The 21,596-nt window shown below is 36.6% G+C and overlaps 1 protein-coding gene across 8 annotated transcripts in view; it reads left to right on the forward strand.

The window, feature by feature from the left end:
- Positions 1-21,596, forward strand: part of NIPBL (NIPBL cohesin loading factor) — a 212,276-nt gene that overhangs the window by 172,653 nt on the left and 18,027 nt on the right. For all 8 annotated transcript variants that reach the window (XM_085002054.1, XM_021076590.2, XM_085002053.1 and 5 more), the window contains 5 exons: positions 14,478-14,586; positions 16,088-16,224; positions 19,916-20,056; positions 20,178-20,271; positions 20,838-20,992. In XM_085002054.1, coding sequence (XP_084858180.1) covers positions 14,478-14,586; positions 16,088-16,224; positions 19,916-20,056; positions 20,178-20,271; positions 20,838-20,992 — 636 coding nt within the window. The remainder of the gene's footprint in view (positions 1-14,477; positions 14,587-16,087; positions 16,225-19,915; positions 20,057-20,177; positions 20,272-20,837; positions 20,993-21,596) is intronic.

Genomic DNA, 21,596 nt, shown 5'->3' on the forward strand with positions numbered 1-21,596 from the left:
CGGCTACACCTCCGACTAGACCCCTAGCTTGGGAACCTCCATATGCCACGGGTGCGGCCCTAAAAAAGACCAAAAAAAAAAATTTTTTTTTAAATGAAAATACTTATCTCCCTCTAAATTTTTTATTTAAGAATTTTCAAATAGGAGTTCCCATCATGGCGCAGCGGAAACGAATCTGACCAGGAACCATGAGGTTGCAGGTTCGATCCCTGGTCTTGCTCAGTGGGTTAAGGGTCCAGTGTTGCTGTGAGCTGTGGTGTAGGTCACAGATGCAGCTTGTATCTGGTGTTGCTATGGCTGTGGTGTAGGCCGGCAGATGCAGCTCTGATTAGACCCCTGGCCTGGGTACCTCCATATGCCACAGGTGCAGCCCTAAAAAGACAAAAAGAAAAAAAAAAAAAAGAATTTTCAAATAGATGTGAGGACCCATCACCCAGCTTCTTTAATTATTAGCATTTTTTGTAATATTTATCTCTATCTCTCCCCCATTTAAAAAAAAATTTTTTTTTGATGTAGTACTTTTAAAGTAAATCCCATACTTTATATCATTTCACCCATAAATACCTTAGTATCTGTCTTTAACAGAAGACTTTAAAAAATATAACCAGAATATGATTATCATCTATATCAAAATAAATAGTAATAAATTATTTCCTAATATCTAATACCTAGTTATTGTTTGCTTTTCCCTGATTGTCTCAAAAATGTATTTTTACAGTTGATTTGCAGTTGTTTGGCTTTCAAGTCTTGGTCTTTAATAGTTGACCCTTCTCTTCTTTGTTCATGCCGCTTAAGTGTTTTCCTATAGAGTGTTCTACATCCTAGATTTCATAGCTCTCTTCTTTCTGGTGTCCTTTAAGTTGCTCCCTCTGTGTACCATTTTTTTCTGTAAACTCTTAGTTAGATCTAGAGGTTTACTAATATTGAAGTTCAGTTTTAGGAGTACAAACAAGAATATTTTATAGGTGATCCTGAATATTGTTGCATCACATCAGGAGACATATGTTTGGTTGCCCCATTTTCAATGATTTTGAGTGCCTGGTACTTCTGTTATAATGTTTTTCAGGGTTGGTTTTACATGATCACTGCCTAGATTCATTATTTTCACTAGAAGTTGCAAAACACTAATTTTTTTCTAATCATTTTATTTCTTCCATACCAATTAGAATTCTTTAAAGAGAAATTTTGTCCTGATTATTTGGTTAAGATTGGTTATGGTTTGTGCAGAAAATACAGGAGAAATGTTTTATTCTTTTTCATTACTTAGTTTTCAGAATGAGTTTTCATAATAATGAGTTTGTTCATTTTTTAAAATCAGTCTCAACTAAAAGATTTTTTTATCTTTGTTAATTTATTCCAGTCATAATTCTTTTTGAAACCCAAATTGTTCTATCTTTGCCCAGTAATAGTCCCTTCAAGTCAGTCTTGTATCTTTTTGATCTAACCTCATTACTCTTTTGTAGCCTGATTACTTTTGTCTCCGCAAGATGCCCCAGATTCAACTTGTATGTTTTCTGTCCCAAACCTGATATCAGCCATTTTCTCCGAAAGCCCTAAGACCCTTTAGTGGAAATAATCCGGGTGCTGTGGATATTCCCTGCTGATGGGTTATCTTTAGCTTTGGGTCTTTTCAGAGGATAGAGTTAAAACATATTTTTTAGAAAAAAGAAAAATAAATCAGAATATATATTGATGTATTTAATTCAAATTTAAGATTATGAGATTCTGCCTCATTGATTTTCTTATTTCCTTTAGGCTAAAAATCTTACTTCCCAAGGAAACAAACATAATTTCCTATTTGCTTTGCTCTGTTATATTTTAACAGTAAGGTTACTGGATAGTTTAATTTTTTTTTTTTGCATTTCTTTTTATTTATAGCTCACTTAAGATATACCATTAAAAGTCTACTTTGAAAAAAGCTTAAAGTTCTATCTTGATAATTTTTTGATTATGTCAATAGTATACTATCTTTTGTCTATGTACTTTTTTATTTTAAATAATACTTCTAGTGATTAAACTGTATGTAGCAATACTTTAACAATCAAGCAAAATTATTTTATTAAGACATAATTTACATGCAAAAATATTCACCAATTTTAGGTGAACAGTTTGATTATTTTTAATAATTATTTACAGTGGTGTGAGAATATCACTCTTAAAAGCTTCCTTTTTCCTCTTTGAGGTTGATTCGCTCCCCCTGGCCCTTGGAAACCACTAAGATTCATTCCCTTTTTGTCACTATAGCTGTCCTGTTTGTAGCATTTCGTATCAATAGAATCATACAGTGTGTAGTCATTTGTATTTGACATCCTTTAAATAACAGAATGTTGCTGGTATATTAATACTTTATTCCTTTTTGTTGCTGGATATTATCAGTAGTATGGATGTGTCATAATTTCCTTATTAATTCACAAATTTGTAGACTTTCCGGTTGTCTCCAGTTTGGGTATTATGAATAGTGCTGCTGTGAATATTTGTGTGCAGGTTTTTGTTGGGGATGTGTTGTTTTCATTTTTCTTGGGTAAATTCCTATGATTATGATTGCTGGGTCATGTGGTGGGTGAGAAACTGCCAAGCTGTTTTTCCAAAATGGCAGAACCATTTTGCATTTCCACCAGCAATGTTCCAGTTGCTCCACATCCTCACCAGTACTTGATACTGTCAGTCTTCTTAACTTTAGCCATTCTGGTGGTGTGTGGTAATATGTTGGTTTTTAAAAAAACTTTAGATGCCTTTTTTAAATGTCCTCATTGTGTTTGCTTATGTGATCCAGTCTATAATAGCTTAGAGTCTCTTAATCAGCCATGTTACATTTTATAGTTTGACATGATATATTTGACATCCTTTCCCTCCTAAATCTAATAGATAGCTCCGTATCATAGAGCTTTATGGCCATCTTCTATTTACATTAGCCATTCTAAAAGGGACATAATAATTTCTGGAGAGCTCTACAACCACATTTCAAGTGTTATTATAATAAATGTTTGGGAGTTCCCCTTGTGACGCAGTGGAAATGAATCTGAGTGGTATCCATGAAGACGAGGGTTCAATCCTTGGCCTTGCTCAGTGGGTCGGGCATCCGGCTTTGCTGTAAACTACGCTATGAGTCGCAGACGCGGCTCGGATCTCATGTTGCTGTTGCTGTGGCTGTGGCGTAGGCCAGCAGCTGCAACTCCAATTAGACCCCTAGCCTGGGAACTTCCATGTGCTGTAGGTGCGGCCCTAAAAAGTAAAAATAAATAAATAAATAAATAAATGTATGTTTAAGAATTAAGTATGGCTATCAGAAGTGACATTAGTTAGTATTAATAAAAAGAATCTAAGATAGTATCCCTTTGTGCTATTGGCAAGTTAGAAGTAGAAAAGAGAGCACTGGAGAGTTCCTTGGTAGGACTCAGCACTTTCACCACTGAGTTCAGTCCCTGGTCTGGGAACTAAGGTCCCATATTAAGCTACTGCCTGCTGTGGCCAAAACTGATAGTAATAATAATAATAAAATAAGGAGTTTCTTTTAAAAAACAAGGAATAGAGAACACTAGATTTATAATTCTTGGCAGTGGCTTTATATCTTTTATATCTTTACTCTTAGGCCTCTTTTAGTTAGTTATCAATTCAAGCCTTTCTCCCTCTTCATGTAATGCTTTCCTACTTTATTTTCTGCCAGCAATTTAGTTTACCACAATGACATTGTAACTTTATGATGCAGTCTAACTAGCAGAGTTGAATTTAATGAAGTTAAGAAAACTAAAAAATATATAAATACACGTGACAGAGATATAACCACTCTTAGCAGTTGTAACAACATTGTGCATAAATTTTAAGAGAAGCAGGGAAAGATGCAAAGAATGGACTACTAGAAATATCAGAAATTTTTTTTTTTTTTGGAAATTCTTGAATCGAGAATAATTAGCACGCTTACTATTTCTACATGAACTCATGTATATGCACTCCATTCCATCCAATTTCAGATACTTCATTTTTGTACTGGGTTGACTTTGGATAGATCACTGATTCTCAATTCATAGAATGTGGTTTTTTTAGGGAAACTTGAAGTAGTGCATGAAATAGCTTCTAATTTACACATGTACTGTGTCCACTGACTACATAATTTTGTTAGTATGTCAAATATAGGAGCACACATTGACATGTACACGTTTTTTAAATGTGTAGAGATTTCTGTCTTTTATAACTTTTAATGAGTTTATAACTTTTTATGATTTTTCAGTAATGTGTAAAATAATTCTGTCATGAAAGTCCCTACTTTTTTTTGGTTTGTTTCTAAAAAGTGGTTCAGTTCATTTAAACCACTATCATAACCTAAGATGGACACACAAAATTAAATCAGTTTTACAGTACCACTCATTGTCATCACTTATGATTTAAGATAACAGCCCCTTTTTTTTGTTTGCAAAAAAAAAACAGGCAATGAAAAATCTTGAATAACCTGTTTCTTCTATCCCTGGCCTTTGTAATCCAAAACAATATCTCGTTACATTCAAATACTACTCCATCAGTCTCCATCAATCAGTGAATGAATAGAAAAACTGTTATATCTATACAGTTTGATAATGCTTCGCATTTTACTTATTTATTCTTTTTAGGGCCGCACCTGTGGCATATGGAAGTTCCCAGGCTAGGGGTCCAATAGGAGCTGTAACCGCTGGCCTATGCCACAGCCATAGCAACGCGGGATCTAAGCCACATCTGTGACCTAAAGCACAGCTCATGGCCAGGCCATATACTTAACCCACTGAGTGAGGACAGGGATCGAACCCACATCCTCAGGGATATAACTAGTTAGATTTGTAACCCACTGAGCCACAGTGGGAACTCCCAGTGCCCCGCATTATAAAGGAACAGACTACTTAAATGTACAGCAACATAGATGATTAATAAAAACTATTCAGAGTGAAAGAAGCCCTACACAGAAGAGTACATATTCTGATTGCATTTATATGAACTTCTAGGAGAGGCAATACAGATTTTTTTCTGTGTTGGAAAAAAAACAGGAGAGTGATTGCAGGGGGCCAGGGATTGTCTCAAAAGGGACATGAAAAAAAATAAATAAATAAATAAAAAGGAGTTCCCCTCGTGGCGCAGTGGTTAATGAATCTGATTAGGAACCATGAGGTTGCGGGTTTGATCCCTGCCCTTGCTCAGTGGGTTGACGATCCGGCGTTGCCGTGAGCTGTGGTGTAGATTGCAGATGCAGCTCGGATCCCGCGTTGCTGTGGCTCTGGCGTAGGCTGGTGGCTACAGCTCCAATTCAACCCCTAGACTGGGAATCTCCATATGCCGTGGGAGCGGCCCAAGAAATGGCAAAAAGACCAAAAAAAGGGGGGGGGGGGACATGAATTAGTCATGTTTCTCCAGAGAAGCAGAATGAACAAGATGCTGAGAAAGGGAGAGAGAGAAAAGATTTATTATAAGGAATTGGCACATGTGATTATGAAGGTTCTTCAATCCCACAATCTGCTGTCTGCAGACTGGAGACCCAGAAAAGCTGCTGTGTCCTAAAGCCTGAAGCCAGGAAGCTTCAATAGTGTAAATCCCAGTTTGAATGTGGGAGGAGACTATCGTCCCAGCTCAAATAGAGAATGGTCGAATTCTTTTGTTCTTTTCAGGCCCTCTGTGGATTTTGTGATGCTCACTCACATTGGAGAGAGTAGTCTACTTTGCTGAGTCTGCCAATCCAAATGCTAATCTTATGTAGAACCACCTAATTCACCAACACACCCAGGAATAATGTTTAACTCATTAACTGGACGTTTCTTGGTCATGTTAACATTCAAAATGAACCATCACAATTCCATCCTTTGTTAACTGGGCACCATATACATCTCCTTAAATCATACCTAATCTCCAAATAAAGACAGTAACAAGGTCATGATTCTACCTACCACAATACAACTATCCTGCATACAATCAGAAATGTGAGGAGTTCCTGCTGTGCCACAGTGGAAACAAATCTGACTAGGAACCATGAGGTTGCAGGTTCCATCCCTGGCCTCGCCCAGTGGGTGAAGGATCCAGTGTTGCTGTGAGCTGTGGTGTAGGTTGCAGACACGGCTTGGATCTGGCATTGCTGTGGCTGTAGTGTAGGCCGGTGGCTACAGCTCTTATTCAACCCCTAACCTGGGAACCTCCATATGCCGAGAGGGTGGCCCTAGAAAAAAGATTAAAAAAAAAAAAAAAAAAGACTAAAAAATAAATAATAAAAAAAAGGGGGGGTTCCCATTGTGGCGCAATGGTTAATGAATCCGACTAGGAACCATGAGGTTTCGGGTTCGGTCCCTGCCCTTGCTCAGTGGGTTAACGATCCGGCGTTGCCGTGAGCTGTGGTGTAGGTTGCAGACGCGGCTCGGATCCAGCGTTGCTGTGGCCCTGGTGTAGGCCAGCAGCTTCAGCTCCAATTAGACCCCTAGCCTGGGAACTTCCATATGCCGTGAGAGCGGCTCAAGAAATGGCAAAAAGACAAAAAAATAAAAAATAAATAATTAAAAAAAAAAGAAAGAAAGAAATGTGCTAACCCCTTCCCCAGCAGAAGTCCTTGAGTGGTGTTTTCTTTTCTCCTTCATATGCCATAATTCAAGTACTATGAGGTCAAATTAACAACACTTAAATACTATAATATGAAGTCAATACATTTTTATTTTACATGGTAAGGGAATAGGGGGATATTTTCTCACTTTCCCTCTCAATCTCTTTCCCTGTTCCTCTTCCCCTCCTGTACACACAGTAGAGAGAGAGACACACACACATTCATAACAAAATAAGTAGGACATACTCCTGACAATTTTTTTTTTTTTTTCGGTCTTTTTGCCATTTTCTTGGGCCACTCCCGCAGCAATGGAGGTTCCCAGGCTAGGGATCTAATCGGAGCTGTAGCCACCAGCCTACGCCAGAGCCACAGCAACGCAGGATCCAAGCCGCATCTGCAACCTACCCCACAACTCATGGCAACACCAGATCCTTAACCCACTGAGCAAGGCCAGGGATGAAACCCAAAACCTCATGATTCCTAGTCGGATTCATTAACCACTGAGCCACAACGGGAACTCCTACTCGTGACAGTTAAAGTCCTTGTTTATATAATTGGTAATGTGATCATGGCTGGTATTTATAACTACCTTCACCACTGCTGAATCTGCATTTCATTTGTCTTCAGCAAGCATTTCAGATGGTTCCTTGTTTGGTGAGGTGACCCATACCTTTATTCCTAAAGGGTCTATGCCATTAGTAGTCCCGCCTGAATTAGGTTGTCCTAGTTTTCCATCGACCTTAATCAGAGGACATGGTAATACTAAGAGATGGCCTGAGGTACCTTCTGTATTCCATACATTTTCTTCCATACCTTCATTTTTCAATAGTACTCCAGTGTCAACTTGGTAGTCAGGATCAGTCACTCCATCCAGCACCCTAACTCTCTTCTTTGTCTTCTTTACTTGTTGATTCAGAGACATAGGTGACAGTTTTAATTTTCAGTTCAGTGGAATTGTTGTTTCTCCTAGTAGGAGCAGTACTCTCTCTGGAACCTCTTTCTAGGCCAGCAGAGCATAAAGTTGCTGGAACAGAAGCAAAAATTTACTAATGGGTCACTAGAGGTGGTAGTGAGTGATGCCCCTCGAATTTCCACACCTTGAATCCTGGACCATGAATCCTGGCAGTTGACTAAACAGCACCATATACTGGATGCTAATTCAGAGCATCAGAACCTGCTAGAGAATCTTACCCATCCATTCCAAAATATTACCACCTGTCTGGTTTTGTGACTGAGTCTTTTAAAGGCCATTCCATATTCTTTCGAGACAGCTGTTTCAGAATGGCGGGAAGCATGGACATGAGCATGGGCCCACTGCTGTACTTCTTTTGCTAAGTAGTAAGTTTCTTAATCAAAAGCACTGCTATATGGAATACCATTATGGCACATAAGCTACTCTATAAGTCCACAAGCGGTAGTTTTGGTAGAAGCATTACATGCAGGAAAGGCAAATAGGGTGAGTGTGTATTCCAGTAAGAACATAATGCTACCCCCTTCCACGATGGAAGTAGTCCAGTGTGATTGACTTGCCACCAGGTAGCTGGTAACCCAGGGAATCATTCCATATCAGGGACTCAGTATTGCTCTCTATTGCTGGCAGATCAGGTGCTCAGCAGTGGCCCTAGCCAGGTCAGCCTTGGTGAGTGGAAGTCCAGATTGCTGAGCCAATCCATGATCTCTGTCCCTGCCACCATGGACACCATGTTCATGAGCCTGTTGGATGATGACAGGAGTGACTGGGGAAAGAGGTTGATATCCTCAGAAAAGTGTTTGCAAAACAGGTCATCCTGCTTACTTGCCTTTTAAAATCTTGTTCTGTTGAAGGTCATATGCCTCTTCTCCAGATTTCCTTGTCACAAACATTCCAATCATGTTCCTTCCAAGTCCCTGACCATCCAGCCAAACCATTGGTCATAACCCATGAATCAATATATAATCACACGTCTGGTCATTTCTCCTTCCAAGTAGAGTAAACAAGCAGATGCACAGCTTAAGGTTCTTCTGCCCAGTGGGAGAATTTCTCTTCACCATTGTCCTTCAGGGATGTCCCAGAAAGGGGCCGTATTGTAACAATTGTCCACTTTTGGGTGGTACCTGCACATTGCACAGTCCCATCTGTAAACCAGGCCCAAGTCTTCTCTTCCCCTGTCAGCTGATTGTAGAGAATTCCCTATAAGGCCATAGATAGAGGCTGGAAGGATGAAAGTAGTGTAGCAGAAGTGGGAACCATAGGCATTTGAGCCACTTTTTCATGTAATTAACTTGTGCCCTTTGGCCTCCTCTGATCCAGTCATGTATCTTCCACTTCGATTTGATGATATAGTTGCTGCTGTGCACACCCATGTTTATGGCTTGGTAAGGCAGATATCACCCAGTTCATGATAGACAGCTTAGAAGGCATGATATTTTGGTGGCCCATGACTAGACACTTAGTATCTACTAAGGCCCAGTATGCACTGGGAGCTAGTTCTCCAAGAGTGTTATCTGTAGAAGATTGATTATAGGGTTTGCTCCAAAATCCTAAGGACTTCTGTTGCAGTTCATATATAGGGGCTGCCGTAGGCTCCAAACAGCATCCTTACTGCCTTTGACACTTCAAGCATCACTGGATCTGCTGGATTATATGGCCCAAGTGGCAGAGCACCTTGCACAGCAGCCTGGACCTATTCTGTTCTGGGCCCCACTGAACACCAACAAATTCTTAGGTCACTCAGTAAATGAGCCAGAATAATACACCAAATTGAGAAGTGTGTTGCCTCCAAAATTCAAAGAAACCGACTAGGTGTTGAACCTCTTCTTTGATTATAGCAGGGGCCAGATGCAGCATCTTATTCTTTACTTTAAAATGGGTATCTCAGCATATCCCACACCACTAGGCCCCCAGGAATTTCTTTGAATTAGCCCCTAAATTTTTGTTTGATTTATTTCACACGTATCTCACCATTAAGTCTAGTATTGTTGCTACTTTTTGCTAACTACATGCAATCAGCATAAGTTTACAATCAAATACTCTGTCTCCATCAGTTAATGAACCAGTAAAAAACCTGATGTATCCATATAATTTAATAGTATGCCATATCATAAAGGAGCAAACTATTGATACACATAGCAACATAGGTAAATAATAAAAATATTATGCAGAGTGAAAAGTACCCTGTAGGAGTTCCCGTCATGGCTCAGCAGTAATAAACCCAGCTAGCAGCCAGCCTTGCTCAGTGGGTTACGGATCTGGTGTAGCTGTGAGCTGTGGTGTAGGTTGCAGATGTGGCTCAGATCCCACATTGCTGTGGCTATGGTGTACACCAGGAGCTACAGCTCCAATTTTACGCCTAGCCTGGGGACTTCCATGTGCCACGGTGCAGCCCTAAAAAAGACCCCCAAAAAAGAAAGAAAGAAGCCCTCCACAGAAGAGTAGATGTTATGATTCCATTTATATGAAGCTCTAGGAGAGGCTAAACAAATCTATATTGGAAAAAATCAGAAGAGTGTTTGCAGGGGCCGAAGATTGAATGGGAAGGAACATGAGAAAACTTTCGAGGGTGTTGGTATTGATCTATATCCGTGGTTCTGAAAGTTATCAAGATTCTCATTCTAAGCGAAGTAAGTCAGAAAGAGAAATACAAATACTGTATGATATCACTTATACCTGGAATCTAATAATACACACAAACCTTTCCACAGAAAAGGAACTCATGGACTTGGAGAACAGACTTGTGGTTGCCAAGGGGGAGGGGGAGGGCACGGGGCGAACTGGGAATCTGGAGTTAATAGATGCAAACTATTGCTTTGGAATAGGTAAGCAGTGAGATCCTGCTCTATAGCACTGGGAACTGTATCTAGTCATTTATGATGGAGGATAATGTGAGAAAAAGAATGTATATATGTATGTGTGACTGGGTCACTTTGCTGTACAGTAGAAAATAGACAGAATACTGTAAACCAACTATAATGGAAAAAATAAAAATCATTTAAAAAATAATAGAAGTTATCAAGATTACCTGCGATTTGTTAAAAGTAAAATTCTAAGGCTTTACCCCACACCTAATTAATCAGTAACTCTGAAGTTGGGGCCCACCATTCTGGGTTTAATAGAGTCTGTGGATGATTCTGATATAAATTAAAGATGAAGAAACACTGTACTTTATCTTGGTAGGGAATTTGAATTATATAAGTGAATGCACTTAAAACTGGGCAGGTATACACTAAAGATTTGTACATATCACCTCATGTAAATTTTATCCCAAAAAGAAAAAAGGAGTATACTGTTGCATACAGTTTACTTTGAAATACATCAAAAATAAGAATGGATGGAGGTGTATATATGTTCACATATACATGTGTTCATATATACATATACCAGTGCATGCATATCACTAGGCTGATTTAATTGTGTGTGAGAGAGAGTGTGTGATTTAACATTAAAGAAAAAATAATCATCTCAGAGGACACAGGAAAAATCTTTGATAAAATTTAATGCCTTTGAATGATAACTTCTAGTAAACTAGGAATAAAGTCTGACAGAAAACAAACTATAAAACCTAAAATGAAAATCATTCAAAATAGGAAGATGTTAAAAGAGATTTCCTCAAAATCAAGAATAAAAAATATTCATCCAACATGTCAAGGTGATTATAAAATGTAAATGGAAGAGTAAAGAGCTAAAAAAGTAATTGTCACTTTGTGAAAATACAGGAGCATTGATCTGCCTTAGCAAATATCAGGACTTATCTTTAAAAATACAGTAATTAAGATAGCATAGTCTTTTCAGTAAATGTGGCTGGGACAACTAGCCATCCATAAGGATTTTTTTTTTTTTTTTTTTTTTTTTTGGTCTTTTTGCCTTTTTCTGGGGCCGCTTCCCGTGGCATATGGAGGTTCCCAGGCTAGGGGTCTAATCGGAACTGTAGACGCTGGCCTACACCAGAGCCACAGCAACTCAGGATCCGAGCCAAGTCTGCAACCTATACACACAGCTCACGGCAACGCCAGATCCTTAACCCACTGAGCAAGGTCAGGGATCGAACCCGCAACCTCATGGTTCCTAGTCGGATTCGTTAACCACTGCACCACCATGGGAACTCCATGGATTTTTTTTTTTTTTTTTTTTTTGTCTTTTGTCTTTTTTGTTGTTGTTGTGTTGTTGTTGTTGTTGCTATTTCTTGGGCCGCTCCCGCGGCATATGGAGGTTCCCAGGCTAGGGGTTGAATCGGAGCTGTAGCCACCGGCCTATGCCAGAGCCACAGCAACGCGGGATCCGAGCCGCATCTGCAACCTAAACCATAGCTCACGGCAATGCCGGATCCTTAACCCACTGAGCAAAGGCAGGGACCGAACCCGCAACCGAATCCTAGTCGGATTCGTTAACCACTGCGCCACGACGGGAACTCCAGATTTTTTTTTTTAATGCTAATTTCAATTTAGCAATCAACTCCATGTAGATTAAAGGAATTCTTTATAGTTTTTTAGATGAAAAAATATATATGTAAATATACTTTTTACCTTTCTAATTTTTTTTTCCTTTTCATGGCCACACCTGTGGCATATGGAAGTTCCTGACATAGGGGCCAAACCTGCATCCTCATGGATGCTAGTCAGGTTCTTGACCCACTGCGCCACAGTAGGGACTCCCTATTTTTTACCTTTCTTAGGGAAAAATTTATCGCAAAGGCCATTAATCTAAAGAGATTGATGAATTTCGCTGCCTTAAAATAAAGAACATATATGAATCAAGAAAACACAAGTCACAAACTTGGAAAAATATTTGACATAGATATAATTGAAAAAGGGTCATTATTAAAAGTATATAAAGAAGTCACCTATAAACCAATATAAGGCAACAGTCCTGGTAGAAAAACAGGAGAAAGTCATGAATAAGTATTTCATAGAGGAAATAGCACATATTGGCTGATAAGCTATTAACCTCATTAGTAATATGGGAAGTACAAATCACATTTTACATCCATTTGGGGGCATAAGTTGAGAAGTCCGGTGATAAACGAATAAGGGAGAAAAGATGTATTAAACAGTAACTCTTAAACACTGGTGCTGAGAAAATACCACAACAAAAGCTTTCTAATTTGGATAATTTCATTAAGTTGAACATTCATATATCCTATGACCCAGTCATTCCAGTCCAAGGTATATAATCAGGAGCATCTTACATATATGCACCAAAGAGATGACTAAAAGAATGCTCATTATGCCACTAAAATTGTAATTAACTTACCTCCAGAAAAGTGGATAAAGGAATTGCGGTATAGACACACAACAGTGGTTGTATAACAGTAAGAATGAATAGAATACAGTTCCATGAACCAACCTAGATTACAGTTAGTGACATGTTGAGTGAAAAGGGAAAATCCTTGAAGACTACATCCAGTATGATCACCTTTTAGAGTTGAAATCCAGCAAAACTATCAACAGTATATAGCTTAGACAGGTTTTTTAAGCAGAGAAATGGTAAAATTCCTGATAAGTGGTACCTTGAAAGTGAAATAGGAAGGAGCACATTGAGACATATAAGTTATTGGAAATATTCTTTTCTTGAGTTTATAGTGCATCATTATATTTATAAGTAAATAAAAGGCAGTGTTTATGACTCATGCTTTTGCATATATTTGATGTCTTCTTGGAGAGCAAAGAGAAAAAACAGAAGTGAGGGGGTTGTTTTCTCCTTCTGCCTGAGAAAGACCAGGTAACATATAATTTTATGAGCTAGTTGTTTAGGGTTGAGTTAAGGAGCAGGACAAGGAGAATTTGCTGTTCAGAGTTGAAACCAGATAAATTGAAGTTATTTTTTTTTCCCCTGTCATTTTAGGGCCGCACCCATGGCATATGGAAGTTCCCAGGCTAGGGGTTGAATTGGAGCTGCAGCTGCCGGCCTACACAACAGCCATAGCCACTGCAGATCCAAGCCACGTCTGCGACCTATACCACAGCTGACGGCAATACCAGATCCTTAACCCACTGAGCCACAACAAGAACTCCAATTGAAGTTTTCTTGCTTTGGTTTATGTCTTTAAATTGGAGAGAGCAGGGGAAGTGTGTGTGATATGTTATTCTGAATGCTGTCACTTTTAATCATCCATGCATCTTGTAGTGAAAATTTAAACTTGTACTGTCCCATGTCCCATAATAGCCACGACTTTTTTCATTTAAATTAATTTGAATTTTTATTTAATTTTAATTCCTGAGTCATACCAACCACATTTCAAGTGTTTAGTAGCTGCATGTGGTTTGTGGCAGCAGTATTGGACAGCACTAGAACTATTCTCAGAAATTACACATTTCAACTTTTAATATCCCTAAAGAATTGTATTAGCTGATCTTTATTAACAAACGGGATATATGTTGGAGGATTTTACCATTGACCTCTGATTATGAAACACTGGATTGGTTTTATTTTTTGGCTATAGTTAGATTGCTCTCTTTTCCTCGTATCATTATTCATGACACTTTTCTAACATTGTTTATTAATACTTTAGTAAAGGATAATATAGGGAAGAAATCCAGCCTTATGTTTTAATTGAGAATTTTAAGATGCAATTCAGATGTAGTTACAGTTTTTAAAATGTATTTGAGACATCAAAGGACTTGAAGTAATGAGGAATGGAATTGTAATTCTTTAAAATCGTTTAACTAGCATTCCTCTTAAAGGAATGTATTGTTCTCATTTCTTTCATATTCTACCTTAGGCCCTACACATAGCTATTTAAACTTCATACTAAAATGGATTGAAAGTACTTATAAATTACTGGTTTATAAGGCTATTTTAAAATATTTGTTATACATTTTTGTTTGTTAATTTGCATTTTCAGTATTGTTAATGAAAAGTTGAAAAGTTTATTACTTGACACATTTAATGCATTTATGTTATTATTGTCTAATGAATTAATTATACTGGGATTTTTTTTTTTTTACATATATACATATATAGTTGTTGAAGTCTGAAGAGGATTCCTCATATAAACCTGTGAAGAAAGCTTGTACTCAACTTGTTGATAACCTAGTTGAGCACATTCTTAAATATGAGGAATCTCTAGCTGGTAAGACATTTTATATATTGGTCATTAAGTTGATTTATAAAATATTTTAAAATACTTTGGGCTAATTTCTCATTTTTGCCTCTAGCTCTATTTAGCCTAACAATTAACTACTTCACTTTTAGATGAAATCTGTTTTTTGTTTGGTGTTGAATTCTGAGTTATATTGTTATGATTGATTAATACTATCTAGAACAGTTCAATACAAGCATAGGCCTCATCTCTTCCACATATCTTTCAATAGCACATAGTTTTAGATGTCATAATGAAAAAAAATTAAAGTAAGTTTGGGGGCTAACATACATTAGCCAAATGCACTCATCCAAAAATTATTTGATATCCTTTAAATCATATAAAATTTTCTACCAAGATGAAATTTTTAGTTATTATAAAAATGTTTTCAAAAATTTATAGTACATTTCTAATATCATTTATAATTATTATATAAAGTGTGCTTAATCTTGATCTAGAAAGCTGTTAATATTTTTTAAATTGACAAATTCCTTAAATATTTACTGTTTTAGATTATCTGTCACACTGTCAGTCACAAAATTGAAGTTATTAATGAAAATATAAATAATTATTTAAAACCATAAAGTCATGATTGATATCTTTTGCTTAAAAGCACACAAGTCTAATATTGTTTTCCATCCCCCAGTGTACATTAATGAGGAACAATAGTCAGCCTCAGTCAGTTGTCAAAATTGGGGGCCAGTTGCCTCTTAACAGAGGTGCCATTTATGGTAACATAATTGTTGCTGTCCTTCATATTTTTAAGCAGTTTTTTCCTTTAATGTATTTTTTTTTCATGTTTACCTCTTTTTCTTTTTAATCTCCTCTTCTGTTTCCTCTATTTTTTCCCTATCCTAGATTTTAAGGGTGATACTATTGTCACTCAATGTTTAAAAGTTGCTAATCTCCTCTAAAAACTCCTAAGAACCATTGTATCTCCTAACTAGCAATATTTCCCTCTCACTCGAACAACATAATATATATCTTTCTAATATATAGCAGTGGTCCAGCTTCTTTTCACTCCCATCTTCTAACATTCTTCTACAGCAGCATCTGTTTTGTTTTCCCCCAGTTCTTTAAACACAGTATCACCTCAGCTAAGTTACTTTTGTCCCCCTTTGCTTATTTTCTTTCCTATACTCATTTCCATCTAGTTTTAGATATAACCAAAACCATGTTTTTTTCCCAAAATCCCATCTCTGAACTTTCCAACTTCCATTCTGCTTTTTAACTTCAATCCTACGCCCCTCATTGTAAAACTTGCCTTCCATAGTGTAGCTTCTTGTCCTGTATCCTTAATATATGTAATATTATATAACAAAGAAAAAATGAAATGTAGGAAGTCTAGTATCATAAGAAATGCTAATCTGTTACATTGAAGCATGTACTGAATCTATTCAGGGGATAGTACTGAGTAGTTTAAATAATATTCTATATAATTTCCAGTGCCTTATCATATTTTAGTGTCTTATTTCTCTGTTTGTTTTTCCAGACTCTGACAATAAAGGTGTGAATTCTGGAAGATTGGTAGCTTGCATAACCACTTTGTTCTTATTCAGCAAAATAAGACCCCAGCTCATGGTTAAACATGCCATGACTATGCAGCCATATCTTACCACTAAATGTAGTGTAAGTATAGAGCTGTCCTATTTTTCTCTCTTACATAAGCCATATAGTAAATACTTTAAAATTCACATTGTGTCATCCACATTTTCCCTTACAAATGATAGTCATTTTCACTGACATATCACCTGGGTCATGTAGTCAAATGTATGTTCTAATAATTGCGGCAAGTTATCTATAAACATCATTTTTCTGATGTATTACAAACAACATTCAGGCTCCATTTCTTGCTAAGCTCCTCAGACTAACCCCTTAGTAATGCTTAGTAAACATTGTAACTATTGTTAGGACTTAAAAGGTGATTGAGGCAGAGTTCTATCACTGAGAAATTTACTATCTTTTGGGTTCTGATTTTGCTTTTCATTTGCCATTTTTGATATATTTTATTTATTTTTATAACGTATCAATATATTGAATATGGAAAATCTAGGACCATCAGAGATGTTAGGCTATTATTTTAAGTTAATATTACACATACTCTGTTTTCCTAAGATCAAACGTAAAAGATTAAATATTGTTTAAGATAAACCAACTTATATGATAGTATGGTAAGTTAAGTGGCTTAATACAAAAATATAAAAATTATAAGACATCAATCATGGTGAGTTAAGTTGCTTATTAAAACACTAAATTTTAAAATACTCTAAAAACCTAAAAATATAATTTTTTTTTTTTTTTACTTACTTTGTTTCCAGTGTTCCTAAGGAGCTAATTTAAACTGTTTACTAAATTTGTTTTGCTGTTATGGTCAGGCTTTTTGGTGATCTAAATTAATAAATTCTAGGTGAAAACCTCAGGATATCCTGAGAAATTTTAAGAACTGAAGAAAATACCAGAAAATAAATACGTTAAAACCAATATGTATAATACTTATGAAACAACATAAAAAAATATAATTCTGTCTTTAGAGCTTCTATTATATCCAGAAATAAACTGATTCATATGTAATCCATGGTTAATGATAATAGCTAATATTTATTGAGCACAGTGCCAAGCACTGTGAAGAATTTTACATGCATTTTCTCATTTGCATTAGTTTTACATATAAGGAAATGAAAGCCATATAGAATAAAAATAATTTGCCCAGGGAGTTCCCGTCGTGGCGCAGTGGTTAACGAATCCGACTAGGAACCATGAGGTTGCGGGCTCGATCCCCGTCCTTGCTCAGTGGGTTAACGATCCGGCGTTGCCGTGAGCTGTGGTGTAGGTCACAGACGCGGCTCGGATCCTGCATTGCTGTGGCTCTGGCATAGGCTGGCAGCTACAGCTCCGATTCGACCCCTAGCCTGGGAACCTTCATATGCCGCGGGAGCAGCCCAAGAAATGGCGAAAAGACAAAAAAAAAAAAAATGATTTGCCCAGTGTCACACAGCTAATGAGTCCCAAAACTAGAATTCCACCCCATGTCTCTTTGCCTCTAGAATCTGGATATAAAGGAATATTGTCCTTGTTTCAGTCACTGTTTCTGAAAGCAAGTTTACTTTGAAATACTTTGTACAATTTGTTACGCATATATATTTTATATATGCAATTAATACAAAGTTTAATATAAATAAGGCCCATCTCTGTTTTGTTTTGTTTTCTATATCCTAACCCCCATCTTTATTCCTCCTTGTCTCAGGATAAGCAATCTGGAATATTCTTGCATACTTTATCCATGTTTCTGTAATTGCAGACAAACGTATGTACATATACAAATGGTTAACCAGGTTTTTTAAAAATCAGGTCATGGTCCATACATATCTGTTAGGCACTTTTACTAATCTCCAATTACCTGTTATATATTTAATTTATCCTCTTGAATGGCTACATATTATTAATCTTATGGCTGTCCTGTGATTTATTTAACCATATCCCATTTCTGCAGGTATTTACATTGTTTTCTATTGTTAGCCACTACAAATAATTCCTTAATAATCATCCCTATTAATATACTTTTAAACACTGCTGCTTTTTTTCCTTTGGGATAGATTCTGAGGAATTGCCTTATCACACTGAGAGAATGTTTTTTTTAGTCCTGATTTTGGTTTTGAATAGATCTTGCTGTATTGCTGGTGGACATGTTTCATAGCCTCTTTGGAAACCAGTACATGACAAGCTATGTCATTTTTGTACTCTTTGCTAGTCTAACAAGTGTAAAAGAATAGTTCATTGTTTCTTCAACTTCCCTCTCCTGATTTCCAAGCAGGTTGAGCATCTTTTATGATATTAAATAGTTGGACTTGATTTTCTGTGATTTGACTATTCTTATCATTTGCCCGTTTTACCTTTGAATTGTGGGCATTTTTTCCCTTAAAAAAAGAACTCTTTAATCTGAATGTTTTAGATATTGAACTGTCTTATGTATATTCATTTCAAATATTTATGTTCTGTGGCTCTTTTCCTTCATGATTTCCATATTCATTAAGATTTTTCTTATAGATTTTATGATACTTCACTTACTTGATTTTTCAAGCCAGTGATGTTAAGAGTAGTTTCAAAAACTTTTTACATTTTTTTAAAGTAAAGTTTTCACAATGATTATCAAATGAATTTATCTTACCTGACAAAAGCTAATTTATCCCTAGACCCCCTTTAACTCATCCCATTAAAGGAGGTGGGAGTGGAAGATGACAGAGAACAACAGGATTTCCATGTTACTTGGAAAGAAGTATTGATCTTACCTATTTTTTTTTAATTTATTTAATACAGTGGGCATGCTAAAGGAAGGATATATGTAAGGTCAGAAAGTTTTTAACCAGTGTGGCAATAAGTTCAAAGAGTTCAAAATGAGTGTCAGTAACCTGTTGCTAAGAATAAGACGTGAATGATAGCTTGGCTAGATAAAAAACACGTTAAAAACTTTAGCGTGTTCTCCCCCCTCCACAGAAAAATTACAGTTTTGGTTGCCTGTGGGCAGGGGTAGGAAAGACTTTTTATTGGAAATTATTTTTAATACTCTTGTGTTTTTTTTTAAACTGCGTAGTTTTTCAGTTTAAAACTTTTAAAGCTTAAAAAGTTTGTAATATAACATTTAAAATTTTTTTAAAATAAAGAAGCTTTATACCTAGTTCTGGGATCTACATTTTCATCTGTCGTAAAAAGGATAACATAGGGCTTCTCAGCCTCAACACTCTTGACATTTAGGGCCTGATGAATTTTGTTGTCAAGAACTGTTCTGAGCATTGTGGGATATTTAGCAGTATCCTTGGCCTCTATTCCACTAGATGCCAGTAGGACCCCCCACAGCCCTGTTGTGACAACCAAAATTGTCTCAGTATATTGCCAAATACTCCTTGGGGGCCAAAGTCACTCCCAATAGAGAACTACTGGGTTAACGTACCCTAGTTTGAAAAATACTAATCTTAAAAACTATACCAGTCTTTTAAAAATACTGTTAATATTTAGATACCATTGTTCAGAATTGACTATTAGTGCATTTTAGGGAGAAAAAGAATAATGGTAGCATTGTGATTAATTTACCCAAAGATCACATGGTAAGTCAGTGGTAGAACTAAAATCCAGGTTCTTGGCATTTGTTGTCTGCTGCTCGCCTAGTCATACTTTAAAAAAGCTCTTTTCTAATAATGTTTTAGGTTTTTTTTTTTACATATATATATACTTTACATATATAATTCCAAAACTCCCAAATATGTAAGCTGTATATAGTTTCCTTTCAGGTTTTGACATTCATAAAGCACTAATTTTATCCTTACAGACACAAAATGATTTCATGGTTATCTGCAATGTTGCAAAAATCCTAGAGCTGGTTGTACCACTGATGGAGCATCCAAGTGAAACTTTCCTTGCCACTATTGAAGAAGATCTAATGAAGCTTATCATCAAATACGGCATGACTGTAAGCATTCAGTTTACCATTTGTGTTGATCAGTGTATAATTCACAAATGATAATTTAATCGTGTGTTTTTTACTTTTTTCTGTAACTATTATCTAAACAGTAATATATTCTTTCTTCTAGGTAGTACAACATTGTGTAAGCTGTCTTGGAGCAGTTGTAAATAAAGTGACACAAAATTTTAAATTTGTATGGGCCTGTTTCAATAGATACTATGGTAAGTTCAGTACCTGGCCTTTAAAGATTTTTCTGCTTGGAATTCCCTGGTGGGCTGGCAGTTAGGGCTCCAGCATTATCACTGCTGTGGTTCCAATTCAGTCCTTGGCTTGAGAACTTCTGCATGCTGTGGGCGTGGCAACAGAAAAAGCAAAAATTATTTTGCTCGATTCTGCAGTGTGTCCAGTTCTTTTTTAACACATCTGGTAAAGGGTAGTATGAAGGAATTTATAAGAGGTATGGTTGTTCTCTGTGGTCCACTCTCAGAAGCAGTATTTTCTAGTATCTTTTGTATTATCTTAATAACCCAATATCATTACTTCAGAAATTCATCTCCTCATAAGTAAATGTTGGTAAGTTTTTTGCTTACTATGTAAAATAAAATTTCATTATCGTTTTTGTCATATATTCTTTTAGGCTCTATAGAATGCCCTCATAATTCTAGACATATTTAACACTTTAGAACCATTAGTAAAATTTAATTTTAATTTATTAGCAGTAATTATTTGAACATAATAACTTAAGGATAGAGAGTTTATTATAAACAAATACTATTTATTTTATTAGGTGCCATTTCAAAATTAAAGAGCCAGCACCAGGAGGACCCAAATAACACTTCACTTCTAACAAACAAACCAGCACTTCTTAGATCCCTTTTCACTGTTGGAGCACTATGTCGGCATTTTGATTTTGATCTGGAAGATTTTAAAGGCAACAGTAAGGTAAAGATCCTAATATTAATGATTTAGCATGCTGAAAAAATAAAACTGTGACCCTGCAAATTGAAAATGACTGTAATGACCCAGGATGGAAGGCAGCATTGAGGAGGCAGGTTCAATCCCTGGCCTCGCTGAGTGGGTTAAGGATCCAGCATTGCTACAAGCTGTGGTGTAGGTTGCAGACACGTCACAGATCCCGGCATTGCTGTGGCTCTGATGTAAGCCAGCAGCTGCAGCTCTGATTCAACTCCTAGTCTGGGAACTTCCATATACCGCAGGTACAGCCCTATAAAGACCAAAAAAAAAAGGTAGTCTGATTTAATTCTGAAACAGCACTACTCAAAACATGGTCCTCAGACTGGCTTCGGATCCATGAATTGTTATTGGTCTGTAACAAGATAAGTTTACACAGGTTATATCAGTTTTGAATTAGTAGGCACACTATGACAAGAGCTGACTGTTATTTTTAACTTAATAGATGCCACTGTACTGAAATTTATGGGTTTATAAATGTATTGGTGATTTGTTCTTTAGTAAAGCTCACATGTGAAGATCCTTACTGTTTGCTTTTAGGTATTTTTTTCCTTTATAGTTGAAAACTGATCTG

Source organism: Sus scrofa, chromosome 16 (assembly GCF_054392235.1).
Source record: "Sus scrofa isolate SSC_HxYL_T2T_F1_AM1 chromosome 16, Sscrofa_HxYL_maternal_Yorkshire_Landrace_v2.0, whole genome shotgun sequence".
Lineage (NCBI taxonomy): Eukaryota > Metazoa > Chordata > Mammalia > Artiodactyla > Suidae > Sus > Sus scrofa.